Source organism: Lissotriton helveticus, chromosome 10 (genome assembly GCF_964261635.1).
Source record: "Lissotriton helveticus chromosome 10, aLisHel1.1, whole genome shotgun sequence".
Lineage (NCBI taxonomy): Eukaryota > Metazoa > Chordata > Amphibia > Caudata > Salamandridae > Lissotriton > Lissotriton helveticus.
Window position 1 is genome coordinate 824,910,498 of NC_136071.1, and position 22,681 is coordinate 824,933,178.

At 43.7% G+C, this 22,681-nt stretch overlaps 1 protein-coding gene across 1 annotated transcript in view; it reads right to left on the bottom strand.

Annotated features, from left to right (window-relative positions):
* The window catches only part of GPR158 (G protein-coupled receptor 158), a 1,439,213-nt gene that overhangs the window by 35,711 nt on the left and 1,380,821 nt on the right, over nt 1-22,681 (bottom strand). Inside the window, exon 10 of the mRNA XM_078664368.1 lies at nt 11,719-11,865. Coding sequence (XP_078520494.1) covers nt 11,719-11,865 — 147 coding nt within the window. The remainder of the gene's footprint in view (nt 1-11,718; nt 11,866-22,681) is intronic.

Consider the following 22,681-nt stretch of genomic DNA (forward strand, 5'->3'; position numbering starts at 1 on the left):
TCAGTTATTTTTGTATCACAAGGCAATCTTACTTAAATTATTTTGCCATCAATCTTATCTCTTGGGATTCTGGACCAATCAGGAAAAGTGTATTCTTAGTCCTTTTAGTGGTCACTCATAATCTGTATGTGCCACGGCTTCTATAATGGGGAGGATAAACTATTTGGTCATACTGACTCTTGTCAATTATAGGAAGAAGAATAATGAATATCATCATTCACACTTACTTTAAAACGGGAAGACTGATATTCCTCGTGTCTAGTTTATATCCTGCGACTTTCAATCTGCGCAGAGTCTCCTTTCAATGCTGGCTTAAATACTGCCTGTAAAATTAGAGGTATCGTATTGTTTATGCCCGTCTATATCCTGAGCTATCTTTAAATACCCTTCTTGTTTTTTCAATCGGGTACCATACACATACATACCGGTGGAGTCATATGTACGGTCGCTTGATGGAACTTTATGCAGCGTTATTGGAACTTCTGTCTCATCTTTGGGGTATTTTAGGCTTTACCCTCAGTCGTACGGTTAGGCTTCTTACTCCTCCACTGGTCACCTAGACACAAGAGGCATGTTGGAAGCGTGTCTTAATCTCTTTGAGTCTTTAAATGGGGTACTACATGACCTCCCCACTCTAGATATGTGATAATTCACGCACAGAATCGAAGCGGCTCTGATTATTTCCGCCTTGCGGTTCTGCACGTTATGCCCAACTTGACGTCACTTTTTATTATTAATAGTCAGGCATATATTGCGGGCATCATATTCTAACCCTTGCGTAGTCTAATTTCTATAATTCGTTAATTAAAGTCTAAAACTGGGATTGCGTTTAATTGCGAAACCCCTACTTCACTAAAACAGCAGACATCTGCCTCTTCGCGCTGTAGCGGTGTCCCACAGTATTATAGGATTCTAAACACAAACCCTCCTTTTTTATTGGGATCACACTATGTTGGAATCAGTATCCCAAAAAATGAGTGGAAATCAGAGTAAAACACGCTTCTGCAAGTAGCTTGTATTGTGCTACTGCTACCCGTGCCTTCTATGTACCGAACTACCCGAATCTACCTCCCTCTCGTCAGCACCTTACCTTTTGGCCCGTCTCGCATTGCGTCCGACACGTCCTCTCTCCCGTGAATGGAATGAGAGAGGACGGAGGCTCAGGTTATTTATAGGGGTTTCGCCTCTCCCTGATTGTTTAATTGGCAACTATTATCCTATTACTGGTATTAACCTCTACCCGACCAATGCCTTACTCCATTTTAGTAGTTTTTAATAGTTTTTGGAAATAGAGCATAAGCACATCGTCATCACGTCACGGAACTTGCCCTATCTGTAGTTAATTAGTGGGCTAGTTGTTATTTATGTTTAGCGCATCTCTTATTTCAAATTTTGCATTGAATATGGGATTAATCTTACACTCGGTGATCTCATTTATTATTTTACAGTGTCGATGGTGTTAATAAATTGAGACAGCCGATATCACTGCAAATCGTTGGGGGAGAGTATGCTTATTCGGACTCCATTTTAGTAGTTTTTATCGTTCATTGGTCTTACGCTGCCTATTGAGTCTCGTTATTTTAATCATTATTCTTTCGGGCAGACTCCTATAAGTTGCGCTATGATCGTGTGTGGAAACGAAGTATGTGGGAACGCCCTTGTGCAAATGTGATGTTCATCCTTACCCTACCCTTTTTGTCCAACTCGATCTCATACTAGCCTGGGGTTTATATTAACGACATCAATTATGTGTGCAATAACCCACTTGGATTAAACCTATCATCGTCGTAACATGACTTTGAACCATAGCAAAATACAGACATGTTGTATCAATCTTTCTTACGATCTAAGATCTGCATTAGTTGGGTCTCTAACATGTATACATTTTATATACTTAGTTGTTTATCAATATATTACACATTTTTTCACACCCATATTCACAATATTATGAATTTGTCGCAAAGTCTAGGAGTGGATGAATGTACATAGTGATGGTCCCTATATTTCACGATACATACATCAGTATTTATTATCGAGAACAATTAGTCTTTGTAATATTCTATTATACCATATCCAGTTGACAAAGATAAATCACATTTGCTGTTACTCATAATTATATCATCCTCTTTGTTGATTTAATTCCTATGTTGTCATCAGCTTTAAGTTGCATGCAGTTTCAGAGGCTAGTCAGATTATCATAGTACATTATTACCACACCACATTCTATACATATTTTATTTACTGTATTTAAATGTGTGCAGTTTGTTCCCAGTATCCTCTTTACACAAAGAGAGGTGATCATATCCTACCTAATCAGTCTATCCCATTCTTCACGAGCATTCTCACCGATATAGCATTTGTTGCACGGACAGATCAGTATGTAAACCACATTGGAAGTGCGACAGTTAACATGGTCATTCATCCAATGGTAGATGCCGTTTACCTCCAGCTTGTCCGTTTTTACAAATTTTTTGCAATGCGAGCAAGTCCCGCATGGCAGGTTACCCCTGATTGGAGTATTGTTCATTACACTCCTTTGACTAGTCACAATGTGGTTTACATACTGATCTGTCCGTGCAACAAATGCTATGTCGGTGAGACCGGACGACAAATGCGCCAGCGCCTCACAGAACATCGGTCTGCACTAAAAAAATCAAAAAAAGAATGCACCACTAGTAGAGCACTGGATCGCTGAGAAACATGGAATAGATGACATTAAATGGTTCATTCTCGAGAAAATAAAATATCAGTAAGAGGAGGAGACTTAAATAAGAAACGGAAACAAAGAGAACAGTTTTTTATGTCGAAATTTAAAACATACTACCTAGGGCTAAATGCTCGTGAAGAATGGGATAGACTGATTAGGTAGGATATGATCACCTCTCTTTGTGTAAAGAGGATACTGGGAACAAACTGCACAAAATTTAAAGACAGCAAATAAAATATGTATAGAATGTGGTGTGGTAATAATGTACTATGATAATCTGACTAGCCTTTGAAAATGCATCCAACTTAAAGCTGATGACAACATAGGAATTCAATCAACAAAGAGGATGATATAATTATGAGTAACAGCAAATGTGATTTATCTTTGTCAAATGGATATGGTATAATAGGATATAACAAAGACTAATTGTTCTCGATAATAAATACTGATGTATGTATCTTGAAATGTAGGGACCATCACTATGTACATTCATCCACTCCTAGACTTTGCGACAAATTCATAATATCGTGAATATGGGTGTGAAAAAATTTGTAATATATTGATAAACAACTAAGTATATAAAATGTATACATGTTAGAGACCCAACTAATGCGGATCTTAGATCGTAAGAAAGATTGATACAACATGTCTGTATTTTGCTAATGTTCAAAGTCATATTACGACGATGATAGGTTTAATCCAAGTGGGTTATTGCACACATAATTGATGTCGTTAATTTAAACCCCAGGCTAGTATGAGATCGAGTTGGACAAAAAGGGTAGTGTAAGGATGAACATCACATTTGCACAAGGGGGTTCCCACATACTTCATTTCCACACACGATCATAGCGCAACTTATAGGAGTCTACCCGAAAGAATAATGATCAAAATACCGAGACTCAATAGGCAGCGTAAGACCAATGAACGATAAAAACTACTAAAATGGAGTCCGAATAAGCATACTCTCCCCCAACGATTTGCAGCCATATCGGCTGTCTCAATTTATTAACACCATCGACACTGTAAAATAATAAATGGATCACCGAGTGTAAGATTAATCCTATATTCAATGCAAAATTTGAAATAAGAGATGCGCTAAACATAAATAACAACTAGCCCACTAATTAACTACAGATAGGGCACGTTCCGTGACGTGATGACGATGTGCTTACGCTCTATTTCTAAAAACTATTAAAAACTACTAAAATGGAGTAAGGCACTGGTCGGGTAGAGGTTAAAACCAGTAATAGGATAATAGTTGCCAATTAAACAATCAGGGAGAGGCGAAACACCTATAAATAACCCGCCCGACTCATCCTGGATGTCCCCCGACGCAGCCACATCTCCAGCCACCTGAGGAACCTGCACTGGCTCCCCGTCGACAAGAGGATCACGTTCCGGCTCCTCACCCACGCACACAAGTCTCTCCACGACCTGGGCCCCAAGTACCTCAACGACCGCCTGACCTTCTACACGCCCACCCGCCAGCTACGGTCCACCAGCCTCGCCCTCGCAGCCATACCACGCATCCGAAGAGCCACCGCCGGAGGAAGATCCTTCTCTTACCTGGCTGCCAAGACTTGGAACTCCCTCCCCATCCACCTTCGGCTGACCCAGGACCATCTCTCCTTCAGGACACAACTCAAGACCTGGCTGTTCGAGCAGTAGCATACCCCTCCCCCCAAGCGCCTTGAGACCCTCCCGGGTGAGTAGTGCGCTATACAAATGGCATGATTGATTGATTGATTGAGCCTCCGTCCTCTCTCATTCCATTCACGGGAGAGAGGAAGTGTCGGAAGCAACGAGAGACGGGCCAAAAGGTAAGGCGCTGACGAGAGGGAGGTAGATTCGGGTAGTTCGATACATAGAGGGCACGGGTAGCAGTAGCACAATACAAGCTACTTGCAGAAGCGTGTTTTACTCTGATTTCCACTAATTTTTGGGGATACTGATTCCAACATAGTGTGATCCCAATAAAAGAGGAGGGTTTGTGTTTAGAATCCTATAATACTGTGGGACACCGCTATAGCGCGAAGAGGCAGATGTCTGCTGTTTTAGTGAAGATGGGGTTTCGCGATTAAACGCGATCCCAGTTTTAGACTTTAATTAACGAATTATAGAAATTAGACTACGCAAGGGTTAGAATATGATGCCCGCAATATATGCCTGACTATTAATAATAAAAAGTGATGTCAAGTTGGGCATAACGTGCAAAACCGCAAGGCGGGAATAATCAGAGCCGCTTCGATTCTGTGTGTGAATTATCACATATCTAGAGTGAGGAGGTCATGTAGTACCCCATTTAAAGACTCAAAGAGATTAAGACACGCTTCTAACATGCCTCTTGTGTCTAGGTGACCAGTGGAGGAGTAAGAAGCCTAACCGTACGACTCAGGGTAAAGCCTGAAATACCCCACATATGAGACAGAAGTTCCAATTACTCTGCATAAAGTTCCATCAAGCGACCGTACATATGACTCCACCGGTATGTATGTGTATGGTACCCGATTGAAAAAACAAGAGGGGTATTTAAAGATAGCTCAGGATATAGACGGGCATAAACAATACGATACTCTAATTTTACAGGCAGTATTTAAGCCAGCGTTGAAAGGAGACTCTGCGCAGATTGAAAGTCGCAGGATATAAACTAGACACGAGGAATATCAGTCTTCCCATTTTAAAGTAAGTGTGAATGATGATATTCATTATTCTTCTTCCTATAATTGACAAGAGTCAGTATGACCAAAGAGTTTATCCTCCCCATTATAGAAGCCGTGGCACATACAGACTATGAGTGACCACTAAGAGGACTAAGAATACACTTTTCCAGATTGGTCCAGAATCCCAAGAGATAAGATTGATGGCAAAATAATTTAAGTAAGATTGCCTTGTGATACAAAAATAACTGAATTTACAATATTAGTGACACCATGCTAAACATGCACACAATTAGATAGAATGCACTTCACTCTCTAATTAGATCAATGATACTAATCGTATGTACTCGTTTTTTAGAATGAAGACACATTGTTTTTAAGTAAAGCTCTGTCCTGAAGAAGGTGTGATAACAGAACAAAGCACCGAAACGCGTCGACAAAGGACTTTTTATTATTATTCCACATTGATGTTATGATGTTATATTTTATTTTGTGATTTATGTTAAAAATTATCTACTGTGTATGAATTATTTATTCTGGGGCAGGAATTGTGAAAGGAATTGTTTATATAAAGTGGAGAACCTGTACCAGAGTATATGATTGCCATAAAATGTTATGTAACATGTGTTTTTAAAAATGTTTTAAACTAAATTTTATAAAAAATAAAACTTGAGAGTCGAAAGTAACTTCAGTGTTGTGAAGAAATAATTATTAGTGTCACTATCGAATACCAAATAGGTAATACTAGTATGTAGGCCTATTGGTCACAAACAGAAAGTCATTAACACAGAAAGGAATCCTTTTTGATACTGTTTGACACCCAGTTCTTTCTGATTTTCTGGGAAACTGTCTTTTTTTGAAAATTGTTCTTAGAGAGTCATGATACTCCCCTGATATGATGCTTTCTTAATTCTCTCACATGAGTTCAGCTGCTTTTCTAATTCTCTCACACAGTTCAGTTTCTCCTTTTCTTTCTGTAGTGCTGCGCCTTTCACATCACATCCACAGCAGTTCCGTGCCCCATCTGAAACAGCAGTTTCCTAAACCATATATTTTTGTGCATTCCAACTCTTCTAAACCCATCCTTCCACAAATACCAGATGATACAGCTCTAGCACAGCCCAGCTGAAACCAAGGAAAAGGTAAAATCAAATAATCTTCTGATTGTTGTATACAGTGTACAGAAAGGTTTCAGCAGTGGAACAGCAAAATATGAGGACATCTACCATTTGCGCTTTACCACTCTAACAATGTTCATCATTTATGCAGACTTATGTGGCAATACTGTTTTTTTGGAATAGATTAGGAAAAATATAATCTGACAGAAATACAGTGCTCTATGAATTGTTTACAAAAATAGTGTTCCATTGGGTGTACATTTTCTATAATTAACTCCAATGGGGTAGTATTTTTTTTATAAACAAATATGTACGACACAATATTTTGTGAGGTGATATTTTGGCAATCAGTTTCTGTTACCATGCCATCTTGTAGTGGATTAGCTATAGTTCATTAATATAGACCATTAAGGAGATGTTATCAGTTTAAGTTCCTGCCCAGAAATAGGCATATTGAATAACAATTGAGTGTATACGTAGAGCAGCTCCTAAGTCATCCATTCTATATAATTCTATCTATGTAATGAAGAGTATAGAAAGATCACTGCTCCTCTGGATTGGTAGATTAGTTTCAATGTAGGAAAAGCAAAATATGTAGTGTGGTTTATTCCATTTCAAGGCTCGAACACCACAGTGATGCACTCTTCAGACCAAGTGCATTAAATGCTGGAGCATTATCTAAAGCCCATTGTCAGGATAAGGTTCAATGTGGGAAAAGTGAAATCTCACCCGAACTTGTGCCAGAAACGGCAGTATTGGATTTCCATTTTCTCCTGCACTTCTTACAATATGTTTCCTTTTTTTTTAAAAAACCTACATGATTATCTCAGTGAGAGCACACCTACTCTTTGAAAGGTAATTAGAAACCATTGACTTTAGGTTTACATTGGACCTACATTCTGAGCTGAAATAAAGACATGTTTAGGAATTCTAAAAGTTTAATTTAGTTTTCTTTAGCATTACATAGTCTGTGGCACTCCACTTTCCAATTATTAACAGTGTTACAGTGTTTTTTTTTTAACTCTGCATCCAGACTTCCTTTTTACTTCCATCCCATGTCATTAGCTGAGTGTTAGAAGGATCATTTTACTAGATGCTGAGCAGCTTACATTTGAAGTGTCAAGCCTCCCAAATACTTGGCGTAATGCATATTCTTAGAAGATAAACTTTCAAATACCAAACATCTTTAAGCACAATACAGCACCTCTACAAATAAAGGTGCACAGCAGCACAGATTCCTATTCCCCCATATGCCTACTCCTAAAATACTATACTTTGAAAGATTATAGTAGTGGTTACCACTAGGTTGCAACGCTCTTCTGCCTATTGCAAATGTTATGCCTGCATAGTAGGCATCCCTGTGAATAATACACAGGATATAGAACATTATTTTTACTGTGTTAACAGCCAATGGATATTCGGCAAGTCTTGAACTTGATTGCGGTTGGAAGTTTTTGGACCGAAACGGTGTGTGTGTGGTCCTACCGTCTGCTTACGATGTCAGCTCTCTGAGTCTTCCGCCCAATCGGAACTGCACCATAATACCCTATGGACGATGTTTCCGCCGACAGGATTATGATTGTGGTATCCCACAGCCTTTCCGTGCCAGCCTTTCCGACTTGGAAAAGCGATCGGACAGCAACTTTTGCGGCCCCTAGCAGTGCCCCCTTGCCTCTGTGGACAATGGTTGGAGGTTGACGGGGTACCTATGGTAACCTCCTGTAAAACCTGCACTGTGTTGCAGGTACCATGGGGTGCCTGCCACAGGGTATAGAGTTCTACACACACACTTCTCTGAAGTAGCCTGTATTACAGGCGGTTTATGGCCATAACAAAAGCTTCCACAGAGAAAAGTGAGCATGCGACAGGTGGTCGAAACTGCCGACCGAATGTTGGTCAGTCTAGAGACCGAGGCAACTCCGACCAACATCGTAATAAGCCATACAGTGTATACAATGCAGCAGCAGACTGTGAATACGTAGCCATGTTTGATATACATTGTATTTGCGTTTGGGCAGTGCTTTTTATGTCTTTGATGGCTTTTGGGATGATTGAGTAAGTTGCTACATCATTGGTATGCATGGTTGGAAAAGCATGCATTTTGGAGCAGTCTATGTTGGAAGAATTATGGTATAAGAAGTAAGGCACAGAGATGCAATCTAAACGTATTTCTGCAAATGCATTGCTATGCTTAACACCTTCCGTGCTCATGGCGAGCTCAGCTCGTCATGAGGCACGGTGGCGCTGTGCTCATGACGAGCTGAGCTCGTCATGACCCGCGCGAAGCTCACACGTGGGGATAATTCCCCTGCTGTGCTGAGCGTTCCACGGAAATGGGCGTGGTCATGACGAGTTCAGCTGGCCATGAGCACAGCTCCACTGTGTAGCGTGACGAGCCGAGCTTGTCACAAGCACCATGGCGGTGCACGCGCCCCCCTCCCCCCAGCACCACGGGCGAATTAGCCCCACGGCGAAGGGGTTAATAATGGGGTGAAATGAAGAGGTGGGTGCGGGTTAGAATTACATTCTCATGGAGTACCAATTTTATCTTACAAAATGTACCATCATCTGACGACTGGATAAGCTATTTGAAGATATAACCCAATGAGTACCACTGAAACCACTGCAATATATCTATGGTGGGGCAGGTGGAGACAGTGCAACCCAAGGACATTGATGCAACAATAAATTACTTTGAAAGAGACTTATGTGATGTTCGCCTTCATTTTATGGGTGATATTATAACTGATGTCCTCAGTATTGCAACCAGTGATGACATTGGGGATGTTGCACGCCTTCATTATTGATGATGTAAGCAGTGCTATGTTTCACTGAATTTGCAGCCATCCCTAAGAATGCTTGAGATGCATACCCATGCAGAAGTGAAACAATGGCTTTCTGGATGACAGAATATAGCAGGAATGGTTTTGTGTCTACGATAGTACAATTTCCTGCATGATTCTTTCTTCAGCAGTTTTTAAATGTGCAATGGTCTTTCATGGTTTAAACTGCTACAGACAGAAGCTCCTAAGCTATTCCTTGGCAGGCCAATCAGAATGCAGCCCCCTAATATGCAGTACTTCAAAGTTGCACGTAAAAATTAAGATCAGTGCATTTTGGAAAGGGTAGAGTGCAATAACCTGCATAAATGCCTTCGAATTTTTAATGAATATTATTTTCTTGAACAGAAAGAAAACAAATAAGCTGAGACTACAAAAATAGAGTGAAAGAGCCAGTAAGAGAGAAAGAGGACGCCTAGAAAACAAGCATTTACAATGCAATGGTTTCGCCTTTTGAAAAGTTTGAGCTATTGGCATTGTAAATGACAAAATTTGTATTTATGTGTTGGTTTTGTAAACAGATAAATAAATGGCATTGTCATTTACAATGCCAATAGTTTAATCTCTGGCAAATGCCACACAAAAACACACAGACCCACACATGTGGTATGCGCTTGAAAGCAGTCTTTGCCATAATATTGTAAACTTCCGTGGACTGTGCAACAGTATGTTTGCACGCAACTGAATTTCTTTTGGAAACAGCATGTTATTCATCACGGGTCTCACTGCGATAACATTTAATGAAGAGGTCGCCTTCGCGTAAAGCGCTGTGACCAACATGCAGAACGCATTTAATTAGAGTATTGGCTGCAAGGATTGTGACTCTAAAATAAGTTTAACTTTAACTTTAACATCTATACTGTGCATGTAACAGCTAATATTAGGAAACAGAAGCCAATAGTTATGTTTGGTTTCGAGCTGGATGGTTCACACTATCGTGCATCAGCTCAAAATAAATAAAATATGTTGCAAATATAGTAACATTATAAACGTGACTCCAAATAGAGTCTAATGTCTGAGTGCCCGTAATAGCGATGTAAAGTCCAGGTAATAAAAGCAATGCCTTGAAATCTGCTGCAACGCCATGCTAGGGACAGCATGCGCACCATAGAAATATGTGCCACATAACACGATGCTGGACATTGAAACACTGCTGCAATAGAAAGCTTGTGTTGTATATGCGGAAAATACCTTCCAGCCCTACAACCTCCGCTGTGTGTGGGAGCGCACTATGCATGCGCAGTCAGGCCGGTAGTATTGCTCTGCCGGTAATGTGCTTACTGCACGCAAAATGATCTTTACCCGATAGTAAATTATCCTGTTCGGAGATGTTTAGGCCCCTTTCAATTTTTTCAGGGAGAAATATAGAAATAGGTCACTTGTATGAGGCAAGGACAGACGGGGGGCGGGGGGATTCAATGGTTAGAAAGAATACTGCCCTTTACATAGTGGCGGGTCGAGTTAAAATAGGAATGCCCGGACCGCTGAGTGTAGCCACGGCAATTGATTTCACTGCCTTAGTGGGCAGTTCTATACCACGCGTTCTGCCATTAACATGGTTTCGGGAACCTTTGGTACTAGAGGAGGGGGGGGCAGTTGTACCTCCCTCCTTAAAATGTGATTTTACTGTCAGAGCTGAGGTACTAACTTTGATGTGCATAGTTTAAGGATGTAAATAGATATGTACTATAATGTTGAAAACAGTATGTGAAATCATAAGGTGTAGTAAGGCCTTTCTAAAGTGGAACACCCCCGAATTCCCAGTATCGCCAATGCGGGAGGGGGGACGGGCTCACGGACAGCGGGAGGGGGACGGGCACACGGACAGCGGGAGGGGGGACGGGCTCACGGACAGCAGGAGGGGGGACGGGCACACAGACAGTGGGAGGGCGGGCGGGGACGGGCACACGGACAGCGGGAGGGGGGGTGGGAACGGGCTCACAGACAGCGGGAGGGGGGGGCGGGAACGGGATAAAAAAAGTAGTAAAATATGCCGCTTACCTGCTAGCAACTCTTGGAAAGTGAAATCGCGCAGCCCACCCCTGCAAAGCACATGTTGGAAATGAAACCAACATGCCGATACGAAAAAAAAAAAAAACAACCGCCCACAGCCGCATGACGCACGAAAATGGGCAGAGAGGGAAAAAATCGCCAGAACGCCCATGAATCGCCTCGCACAATGACGGAGGCCTCTCTCTTCCAATGGCTAGCCTCCATTTATGGAGCTAGCCAATGGTAGACAGAGGCGGGACAAAGCCACATACTATTCTCAAAAGATTTCGCCTGCGCGTAACCTAAAAACGAGAGAGGGAGAGTGAGAGAATGTATGTGAAGGGGAGAAATGAGAGAGAGGGGAAAAGAAAGCGAGAGTTCTTGAATTCATATATTCATGTTACCCTGATATCTTCCGGATCCAAGCTATGCTCACTCCATGCTGAATTAATACTGCTGTTCAGATAAGACCCAGATCGCCCCATGTCCAATTCGTCTTCATAAGCCTCTGTAGCAATATCGTCTCGTGGGTTATTGCTTGACTGTGAAAACTGAAAATGAAAGCAAGAACACAATTAACTTCTTTGGTAAGCCATTGATAAAGATTCATGTAATTTAAAGTGTAAGGACAATGGATATTGTGTTTCTGGCAGCATCTCACAGTTACATATAATAACATTACACTGAAACATAAATGACAATGAGTGTCATGCAAATCTTAGGTATTTTGAAAAAAATTCTGGTTGTGTCTTATTTATGTTCAATAGATATGTATTAGCCTTACTTCAAGTTGCATTAAACAATATCTAGGTACAAACTCCACAAACCACAATGTAATACCACTAGTTTCAAAACATCTTATTTTTTATCTTGTGGGAAAAGGAATCTGCTTTATTTCAATGATTTGTTACAGGACATTTTCTGGGACACAGATTAGTATACCTAACATGCCTTTGAGTTGTAGTTTTGTTTAATCAAAATCCCTTTATCGGCGAGTTGATGAATTCTTGTAGCAGAAACTTAAACATAGACACAACACCATTAGCAATGGAGGTATTGCTTTACTGCTCTGGTTTGTTGAGGCAAAGCCGTCTGCATTGAGGGACACAATACAATGCATGGTCTTTGTATTAAAGGGCTAGATCCTCATGGTTGGTCAGAAGTTTTGATTGGATGAAGTCTTGTCCATAGGATGAATGCCCTCTCCTGCTTCTGACCACTGCACTGCTCTTGCTCGCCTGCATGTAATGGCAAGTAATCTAATGGCAAGAGCAGTGTCTTCTCTATAGTCTAGTGGCCGTTTTGGACTGAGTGGCTGCTTACGTGTGCCTTTTTTAAGGTGCTTATTATTGGATTTCCAAATGGTTGAAGCTGATGCTATTTTTATGGGGCCAATGATATAGATTTGGACGTTCCTGTGGACTATTTTCCAGCGGCGGAATTTTTAGTGGAAGTATTGCCACCAGCAGAACATTCTATATCACTTACACACTGCGTCCATTAAATTCCTTCGAGGCGCTAGACCCACTTTCATTGTAGCTTATCTGCACTGTTGATAATTTGAAGCGATGTTGTAAAAATGTGGCTTTGGCAGCATCATAAACACCGGCTTTTACAACCATAGCCTAAATGAGGGGGTTGAAGCAACCACCCCCTGGTAATACTCAAGTGCCAGTCACGAGCAATGCTTGTCAGGTTCTAAGATTCATTTTCACAGAAAAAGGAAAAAAAAGATAAATATTTTTATATTTTTTTTCCTAAGCTCCACACCTTTCGTAAAAACGAATTTCTCATGTATTCTAATATGATATCGATGAACGTGCAAAGCCAGTTAAAGGCAGCCCAAACTATTTATATTTTATGATTACCTTAACTTCCGCATTCAATCAATACTAAATTCCTATACTTGAAACTTACATTGTGTGTTTGTTTAAAGATTATGAACTATACCTATTACAGTTGTGGATAGTGGAATAACCCCAGACATTTTCCTATGGCTCAGAAAAAATTAGCAATGCAAATGTCATTCATTAGCATTTAGTAAGTGGAAAAAGGAAAGGTGTGAGATTCAAAAGTATCAAGCACTGAAACACAAACCATTTAGTAATTAATTGCTTTAAGTTCATCGTTACATGTAATGCTGAATGCTGCTTTTATCTGCACAGAGCACTGTGCACGGTGCGGGTGATTAATCAAGAGTTAATGGAAGAAATGTATCAACAAGAAGTTAGGTTAGAATCACCAAATGAACATTTGACTAATTGACAGGGTTAAAATGAAAGAATGTTGAAGCCTCGATAGTCCAAATCCTCTACTGTTTTATAGCTCGTGGCGGCTGCGGTGAAACAAAAGGGGAGGTATGAGGGAGGGCAGCGCAGGGGAAAAAAAATACCATGGCTGCCAGCCACCGCCTTGGTGCTCTTCTGCCCCTCTCCGCTCGACTCCCGGCAGTCCATGCACAGGCTTTCAGACTCACCTAGGCCAATCCAGATGCTGCTCTAATGCTGGTATGCTATTACCCAGCATGAGAGAAGCACCGGGATCGTTCTGAAAGGGCTGGTTAGGCACTCAGTCAGGGCCTGGGAGCCTGTGCCTGTGTCTATGCCTCACATCTTGGGTGGAAAGAACTAAGGCGCCCGCCATCCCATCGTGAAATGGAACCGCCCGTCATAAGGGGGGTCCTGTGGGGGCCATTAGGATGTGCCCGCCACAGTGGCGGGCGCATTCTGCATTCCTGACATTGTGCACTCAGCACCTCCCGCCACAATGCCAGGAAGGAATGCCTGCCAATTTGTGCATGGAACTGCAGGGGGGTACCATATATACCCCCATGTGCACCCCACCCTCCAGAGTCCCTGGGGGCCTGCAATGGGCCCCTCAAGCAATTCCCGCATGCATTTCCAAAATGTTCCAGCCACATCTAAATATGGCTGTCATTGTCTAACAGACAACGCCACCATATTGAACTTGTCGACCGGGCGGAAAAGCGGCGGACGGTCTTTCCATCCGCCGCGGACCCCACAGCCATAGTAATATGGCGGGGGGTCTTTGCTGGAAGAATGGCGCTACCGCCGGCCTGGCGGAGGCGATCCGCCCGCCATCGTAATGGGGCCCAAAGTGTGCATGTCGATTTGGCCATCCTATGACAGCCGGCCAAACGACATGAACACTTCCAGCGCAGTGCCCACCACTCCTCTTCCCTGTTACAGCTGATGTCCATCAGGATGGCCTGGGCCTGGCCCTGCCCTATACTCGGCTAAGTGAGTAAAAATGAAATGATAATAATTTGTTTCATTATTGTTTTATGTTGTCAGTGCTGAGAGAGCAGTGCGGTGACGCTCCTCTGCCTTAACGGAGGAGCCGCTGCTGCTTATAGCTACTACCATTCGAATGAGTGTTAAGTTGCACAACCTGCCTTCTACAGACACCTAGATGGTATAGGAGGGAAAAGTGAAAAGTGGTCACTTTGTAGACGGTATATATTGCCCTATTTTTAGTTACCCTAGGGCGTGTAGGCCACGAATTCCAACAGTGACCACCCGTCTTCTTTACAAATCTTCATCTCACTGGTGGTATTCTCAGTGTTGCGAGTGGAAAAAGTGGTCACTTTGTAGACGGTATATATTGCCCCATTTTTAGTTACCCTAGGGCGTGTAGGCCACGAATTCCAACAGTGACCACCCGTCTTCTTTACAAATCTTCATCTCACTGGTGGTATTCTCAGTGTTGCGAGTGGAGATGTTGCTATGGCAACTCCATTTACTGCACTGCAGGTCTGCTGAACGGGCACCATTTTTAAAACACAAGCTTGGCAAAGCAGAAATTTGTGGAGGATTTTTCAAAACAAAAAACAATAGACCCAACACATACAGAGAATTCTCCCAATGCATGGGGGCATTTTCAATGTTGTGCCCGCCAGGTCTTCCATGACAGACGTAGGCATGAAAAATCAGTGACAGTCGCCATTCCCTAAGTAGCGCATGATAACCAACACTGTTACCAGTTTTGCCTTTGATGGATGGGCCTACAGTTCAAATGTTTACACTGGGGGAGCCAGCAGATGGTCCACCGGTCTAAACTTGGCACTTCATCTGACTTTAAATAGAGTGGGGGAACTGCAATTTTAGGGATCTGGAGGTACAACCAGTTTACTTCAGTGCTGCCTCTTCTCTAAACTTTAAATGAGGCCCTAAATATGTAGTACAGGGTGAAGTTATACATTCATCCATGACGTCAGGAAACTTTATTTAAAAAAAGTTGAGCCACGTTTATTAACTTTACCAATTTCGCCCGGAGCAAAGTTTGTCTCCTCGTCTCTGATTCACTGAATCTGGAAGTACCACACAAGATGACATTTGGGAGTTCGTCTGGTGTCACTGAAGGCTGCCCTTAGACCTCACTGGTAAATATTAGATGTGGCTTAGCAGCAACATACCACACGTTCCCTGTTGGGGTTGGCATTCTATTGGCAGGGAATGGACGATGCATGGGTGCCAAGCAGCAGAGACCCACTCATAGCCTTGAAGTGGGGAACTTTTAATTCTTTCATGAATGGATCCTCTTTTTGTTCTGTTTTTCTTTAAACTTCGTAAGCGGTGCACTTAGCAATGCTGATGGCATTTCTAAAACTAACATTAGTAAAACCAATAGGTCTGTTATAAATCTGGCAGACAAACTGATCAGACACATGTCTTTGCAAACTCTTCGATCTAAAGGCAAAGGTCTCCTCATGTTCCGTGCATAGAACAAACCAGACTAGGAGGCAAAGCGTTCTCCTACCAAGCCCCACAAATCTGGAACCAACTACCCCATGACATACGTGAATGCACTAACTACATGACCTTTAGAAAAAAACTTTAAAAATCACTCTTTTAGCTCCTATTTCACTGTTTCTCACACGGCCGCAGCGAAGAGATACACCAACCGGGGTGATTCATGCGCTCTATAAATGACATAAATAAATAAATAAATAAATGTACTAATGGATACAAAAACAAGCATGTACAAATGTTAGCAGACTCTGTGTGCCATGTCACTGTGTAACCTACTGTTGTACAGCTATGAGGCACCAATAGTCAGTGCACATTTGTACATGTCTGTGTTTAAGTGCATTAGCAGATTAAACCCAGACCAATCAATTGCAGATGTATTTACTCATGTGATCCCTTTACAGTTGTGGTTGCTGCTGTGGTCCATGCTATTTTGGCAGCTGTAGCAATGCTGTGTCCCTACTGTTCTGTCTGCTGTAGTTCTACCTCCTGCCCCAGCTATAGTCGTTACCTATGGTGTCAGTGGTATTGTCATTGATGTGGTTTCAGCTTCGTTCACTGCACTTCACCTGTTCTGGTGGCACTTGTGGTTGCTACTGTGTTCACTGCTATTATTACAGATGTGGTGAAGATATTGCCACTTATGTGGTCTCTGGTGAGATTGCATAAGTCGCTGTGATCAGGGCCTTACGGCTGTGGTCCATGCGGCGGTAGAACATAATAATTCACTGCTTTTGTTGCTGCTATGGTGGCAGCTATGGTTGATGGTGTGGTCCTTTTTGTGGGTATACCTGGGCTCATTGTTCTGATTCCTGCCATAATGGCAGCTGTGGTCTGTGGTGTGCATGCAACTGGAGTTGCTGCTCTGATAGCTGCTTTTGCTCTGGTGGAGGCTATTGTTGTGTTTTTGTGGCTGCTGTGGTACTAGTGGTTGTGACAGATGCTGCTGCTGTTTTTGTTGTCCCTTCTGTGGTAGTAACTATGGTAACCACTTTTATCACTTCCTTATTGGCAACCTTTATTGCTGCTGTTGTCAGTACTACAGGGCCGGCTGTTCTCACAGCTTTTGCCAAAACTGTGGTCACTGCTATCATGTGCATGCTGTGCTGTAAGATGATGTTGTGCCTGTTGTGGTAGTAGCTGTTGCAGCTTTGGTCACTGCTAGCATGAACGTTTTTCTTACTGTTGTGGTATTATAGATTGTTGTTGTAGTCCCTACTGCTGTTGTTTTTTGTGGCAGCTGTGGTTACAGCGGTTGTTACCCCTCTTGTGTGTCTCATGCTGGCAGCCAAAGCCACTACTATGGTCCTAACTGTGGGTTCAGCTTGCTTCCATGTGGGGTTTGTAACAAATAGTGTAGCTTTGTTGCTTTTTTGGTTGTGGTCACAGAGGTTGTGGCTAGTATTACAGTTCCTCTTGTAACTGCTATGAACCCCACTGAGATTGATGTAAATTGTGAAGGCTACTATTGTTTGTGTTGCTGTGACTGATGCTGCGATCCCTGCTTTAGTTGCAGCTTGCATTCTTGCCACTGGGGCAAATTAGGTCACTCCATAGGTTCCTGCTATCATTATAGCTGTGGTCTCTGTTGTGGTGTGCGTGCTATGCTTGCAGCTATTTCAAATGTCTCAGTTGTTGTCACTCAGGTGGTGGTTGTTATTGCTGCTGTTGTGGCTCCTGTGGTCAATGCCTTCGGTGGCACCTGTTTCTCTGGCACTTGTTGTGGCAGCAGTTCTTCTTTCTGATGTATTGGCTGTGGTTACTGAAGTTGTCCTTGCCATGGTGGCAGCTGTTGCAACTTAGTGCCAGCTTTAGGACAGTGCGACTAGTGCCATCACACCAGGAGCCATGTTCAGGGGTACCGCATTTTGAAACATCTTATTGGGTTTAAAGCACTAATTGCAGAGAACCATGTCTGCCCAGCAATTTTCATGGAATAATAACAATGTCAAGCTACCGCTGGTGCTTAATGGACCTGATGGAGAGATCCAAGTTTTCTTTAATCCAGTTCTGACTCAACATAAGTAGCGCAGAAGGTTACTGTGCCTGCTACAAAACACGTGTAACATGCAGACAACAAACTTGTATTTTATATAGATAGCTCACTAGGTGATCATTGATGTTATACAGGGAATGACACAAAATACAAAATTAATTTGAGCTAATGGATTGATTTACATAATAGTTCATTTTCCACCTTGACACATAAATAACTAATCCATCAATCCACACAGTTTCCATTTTAGCAAATTAATCAATCATTTATAAAGGGCTGCAAATCACCCGTGAGGGTTTCAAAGCACTAGAGTTGCTGACTGCTATGTGGTAACCTGTTCATTCGAACAGCCAGGTCTTGAGTCATTTCCTGAATTGCTCGAGTGATGAGGCGGTCCTGAGGAGCAAGAGAAGTTTGTTCCAAGCTTTGGCAGCCAGTTGTAAAAAAGAGCATCATCCACTGTTGGTTTGGCAGGTTGTCTGCGAGGAAGAGGCAAGCGGATCGTAGGTGTCTGGTTAGTTAGTGGAAGGTTATGAGTTTGTTGATGTATGCTGGTCCTTTGTTGTGCAGGGCTTTGTATTCTTGGGTCAACATCTTCAACTGGCATCTCTTCTGAAGTGGGAACCAGTGTAGCTTCTTGAGGTGGGGTGTGATATAGATTTGTCTGGGGAGGTCGAGGCTTGGAGCTGAGTTTTGTATTGTCTGTAGTCTCTTCAGGAAGTGTGCGGTGATCTCTAGGTAGAGTGAGCTCCCCATAATTCAACCTGCTGGTGACCAGGTCTTGCGTGATGGACCTTCTGGCATTGGCTGGGAGCACCTGAAGATCTTGTAGAGCATGCGTAGGGTATGGAAGCAGCAGGATGAGACTGTCTTTACCTGTTTTTTCAAAAATAACTTGCTGTCCAAGATGATGCAACGTTGCAGGAGTGGTGTGTCTGGGCAGAGTGTTAGCAGAGTTCAGCAGGCCATCATGCATTGTTCCATGGCAGGGTGTTCTTCCCAAAGATGGGGACTTCCGTCTTGTCTGTGTTGATCTTGAGAGTTGTCCCTAATCCAGTTGGCAACATTCATCATACATCTGTGGAAGTTTGCTCTGGCAATGGAGGGGTCTTTTGACAGCGAGAGGATGAGCTGGGTGTTGTCGGCGTAGGAGATTATGTTGAGTTCATGCAATCTGATTGTGTTGGCCGGGGGGGATCATGTACATGTTGAAGAGGCTGGGGCTGAAGGACGATCCTTGAGGGACATCACAGATCCTCTTCTTGAGTTCCGAGGTGAACTGTGGGAGACAAATTCTCTGTGTTTTTCCGGTGAGGTATGAGGCAATCCATTTGAGGGTATCTCTCTGGATTTCGGTGTGGGGTAGTCTGTTGATCAAGATGTGATGGGAGATGGTGTTGAAGGCAGCTGACAGGTGTAGGAGGATGAGGGGTGCTGTTTTGCCTTAGTCCAGGAGAGCCCTGATGTCATCAGTTGCTGTGATCAGGCTGTTTCGTTGGTGTGGTTGGCTCAGAATCCAGATTGAGAGTAGTCGAGGAGGTTGTTGTGCTCCAGGTGTTCGGTAAATTGCTGGTTGATTGACTTCTTGAGAACCTTCGCTGAAAAGGGAAGCAGGCAGATGGGCTGGTAATTGTTTGGTTCTGCTGGGTCAGCGGATGGCTTATTCAGGAGGGGCCTCACTTCAGCATGTTTCCAGTCCTCAGAGAAGAATACCGAGGTGATGGTGGTGTTCAGGACTTTCTTGAGCTCGTTGCCAATTGTCTTGCTCCCGAGGTTGAAGACATGGTGGAGACAGGGGTCTGTGTGTGCTCCAGAGTGCACAGAGTTCATGATGGAGATGGTGCTTTGGGTTGTGATGAGAAGGTCCCAGCGTGTGAAAAGGTGTTTGGCTTTTGCATTTGTGGGTGTTAGTAGGCTGATGCTATTGGTGGTGAGGGTTGAAGTTTGATGTTTTCGTAGATGACTGAGATCTTGTCATGGAAGAAGTCCACCAGGGTGTCACATAGTTCTTGGGAGGGAGTGATTCCGCTCTCTGTGGCTGCGGGGTTGGAGAACTCCTTCACAATGGTGAAGAGCTCCTTGCTGTGGTTTGTGCTGGCTTCTATGCGATCTGCTAGTGCGTTCTTCTTTGTTTCTTTCAGAATGCGGTGGTACTGGTTGAGTGCTGCCTTGAAGGTGGCATGACCTCCGATCTCTTTGCTGGTGTGTCACTTCCTTTCTAGTTGCCGGCAGTTGCATTTGGTGGATTTCAGTTACACAGTGAATCAGCTGGATCTTCTGGTAGGTCCTTTGGATTTGATTGGCTAGGCGGGGGCAATTGTGTTGGCGCATTTAGTGAGTCACTGGGAGAAACTCTTTGCAGCATGTTGTGGGTTGGATGATGTGTCTGGGAGGTGGGAGTTTGAAGCACTATTTCACTTTTCTTCTGATATCTTTTTCCAGTCTCTGAGAGTGGAGCCTGGGGGGCATGGTGCTAGTGTTGGTAGATCCTGAGATGGAGAAGTAGATCCTGTGGTGGTCAGTCAAAGTGAGCTGTCTGACGTGGCTGTACTTGGCATTGTCACTAGACATGAAAATGGGGCCCAGGGTGTGTCCTGTGATGTGGGTAGGGTCTGTGACAAGTTGCTTGAGGCTGATATTGCTCATGCTTTCCAGGCTGTCAGTTGTGTTGGTGTCTCTGGGTTTGTCAAGGTGGAAGTTAAAATCCCCTAGAAAGAAGTAGTGCTTGGAGTCGATGGTGATCAGGGTGCTGAGGTCAGGGATGGCATTGCAGAAGCTAGGGTGTGTGTCCTGGTGGTCTGTATGTGAGGGTGCCTTTGTTGGTACTTTTTGGATCTGCGTGGAGTTGGAAGTTGAAATATTCCATTATTTGGGTTGAGTCGTCTGGAGAGGTCATGCAGCGGATGTTGTCCATGTAGAAGAATTCCACCTCTTTGTTTGTTGGTTCGGTCCCGGTGTGTTACCTTGCAGCCTTCGGGAGGTGGCAAAGGCGATTTCCGGTGCAGAGGCAGTATTCAGCTAGGTCTCTGTGACGAAGATGACATCCTGGGTGAGGGATGAGTTTGTGTCCCAGATCTCCGCAGCTTGTTTGCCAAGCGATCGTGCATTGAGTAGAATTCGCTGGAGTTGTGCTGTGGCTGCCTCGGTCAGCGTGATGGGAGCAGTTGAGTTTTGCAGTGTCTCTGGTGTTGTTGGTTGCTTTGGTGCTGCATGTGAAGCAATGGTACGACAGGAGAATGGTTCTTTGGTGGTGCATGGAGATGTGCAGTAGCAGTAGTTGCTGTCGATGTGCCCTGGATCCAGGGCTCCGAGGTCTGCAGTGGTGTAGCTGCATGGGGTGGAAGCGCCAAGGTTCCTGGGCTAGGCACAGTCCAGGCACAGACAAGCACAGACAGGCTTGCCTTTGGTGTGCCAGCGGCATGCCCTCAGCCCGGCTGCACTGCAACCTCTATAAGTAGGTCTTAGGCATTGGGCGGTGCTCTGCTTGCAGCAGGAAGTGGGAGGGTAAGAGCCAGGAAACACAAAACGGTAGAAAGGCGAGCATGTGGAGTAGCGGTGAAAACAGAAGGAAAAACAACAGAAAGGCTGATATAGCAGAAAATAAACAATAATAGGAAAAACAGCACTAACTTAATGTAAACCACAGTGTATAAAATAAAGACCGGAGAGAAGTCCTAACAGCGATGGAGAGTTGGCAGGGGACTTACTACCGGAGCCATACTGCAGCCTCCACAAGTAGGTCATAGTTGTGGGTGGGGCTCTGCTAGCAATGAAAAGCCGGAGGGAAAAAGCAGAGAAACAAAACACGTTGGGGAGTCGAGCAGGTGGAGCGGCAGGGAAAACAGAAGGAAAATTAACAGAAAGGCAGATACCGTGGAAAATTAACAATAATAGAAAAAACAGCACCAAGACAATGTAAACCACAACACAAAGGCTGAAGTAAAGTCGCAGTAGTGACAGGGAGCTGGCAGGAGTAGGTCCATCCCACCCCCAATGGATGTTGTTCTAAGCAAAGAGATACAATAACTAAGTTAGCACCTCGCTCTCCAGCTCCTTGGCACCAAGACCTTTTAACACCTTCCCTGCGGGGCTCATTCCCCTGCTGTGCTGGGGGGTTGGGGTGCGTGCAGTGCCGCGGTGCTCTTGGCGAGCTTGGCTCATTATGCAGCACTGTGGCGCTGTGCTCATGACGGGCTGAGCTTGTCATGACCACGCCCGTTCCAATGGAACGCCCAGCACAGCAGGGGAAGTATCCCCGTGTGGGCGCAGCCAACAGTCATGACGAGCTGAGCTCGTCATGAGCACAGCGCGACCGTGCCTCATGATGAGCTGAGCTCGTCATGAGCACGGAACGGGTTAAAGGCCCATCTCATGTAAAACTAATCACTTTTATGGAATTTGATGCAGGTCTGCCTGTACCCATGCCAGTCATGAAGCCTTTCCTGCTGCAGGCTGACCATGGTTCACCTACCATTTGGTGCCTCCACTCCCTTGAAAGGGAGCTAAAAAGTTGCAAAGGAGACCAAGCAATCAACTAATAACTACCTGCCAAACAAGTGTCCACCGTTCTCCGGAAGAACTGTGCATCATTTGCCTCTCGCA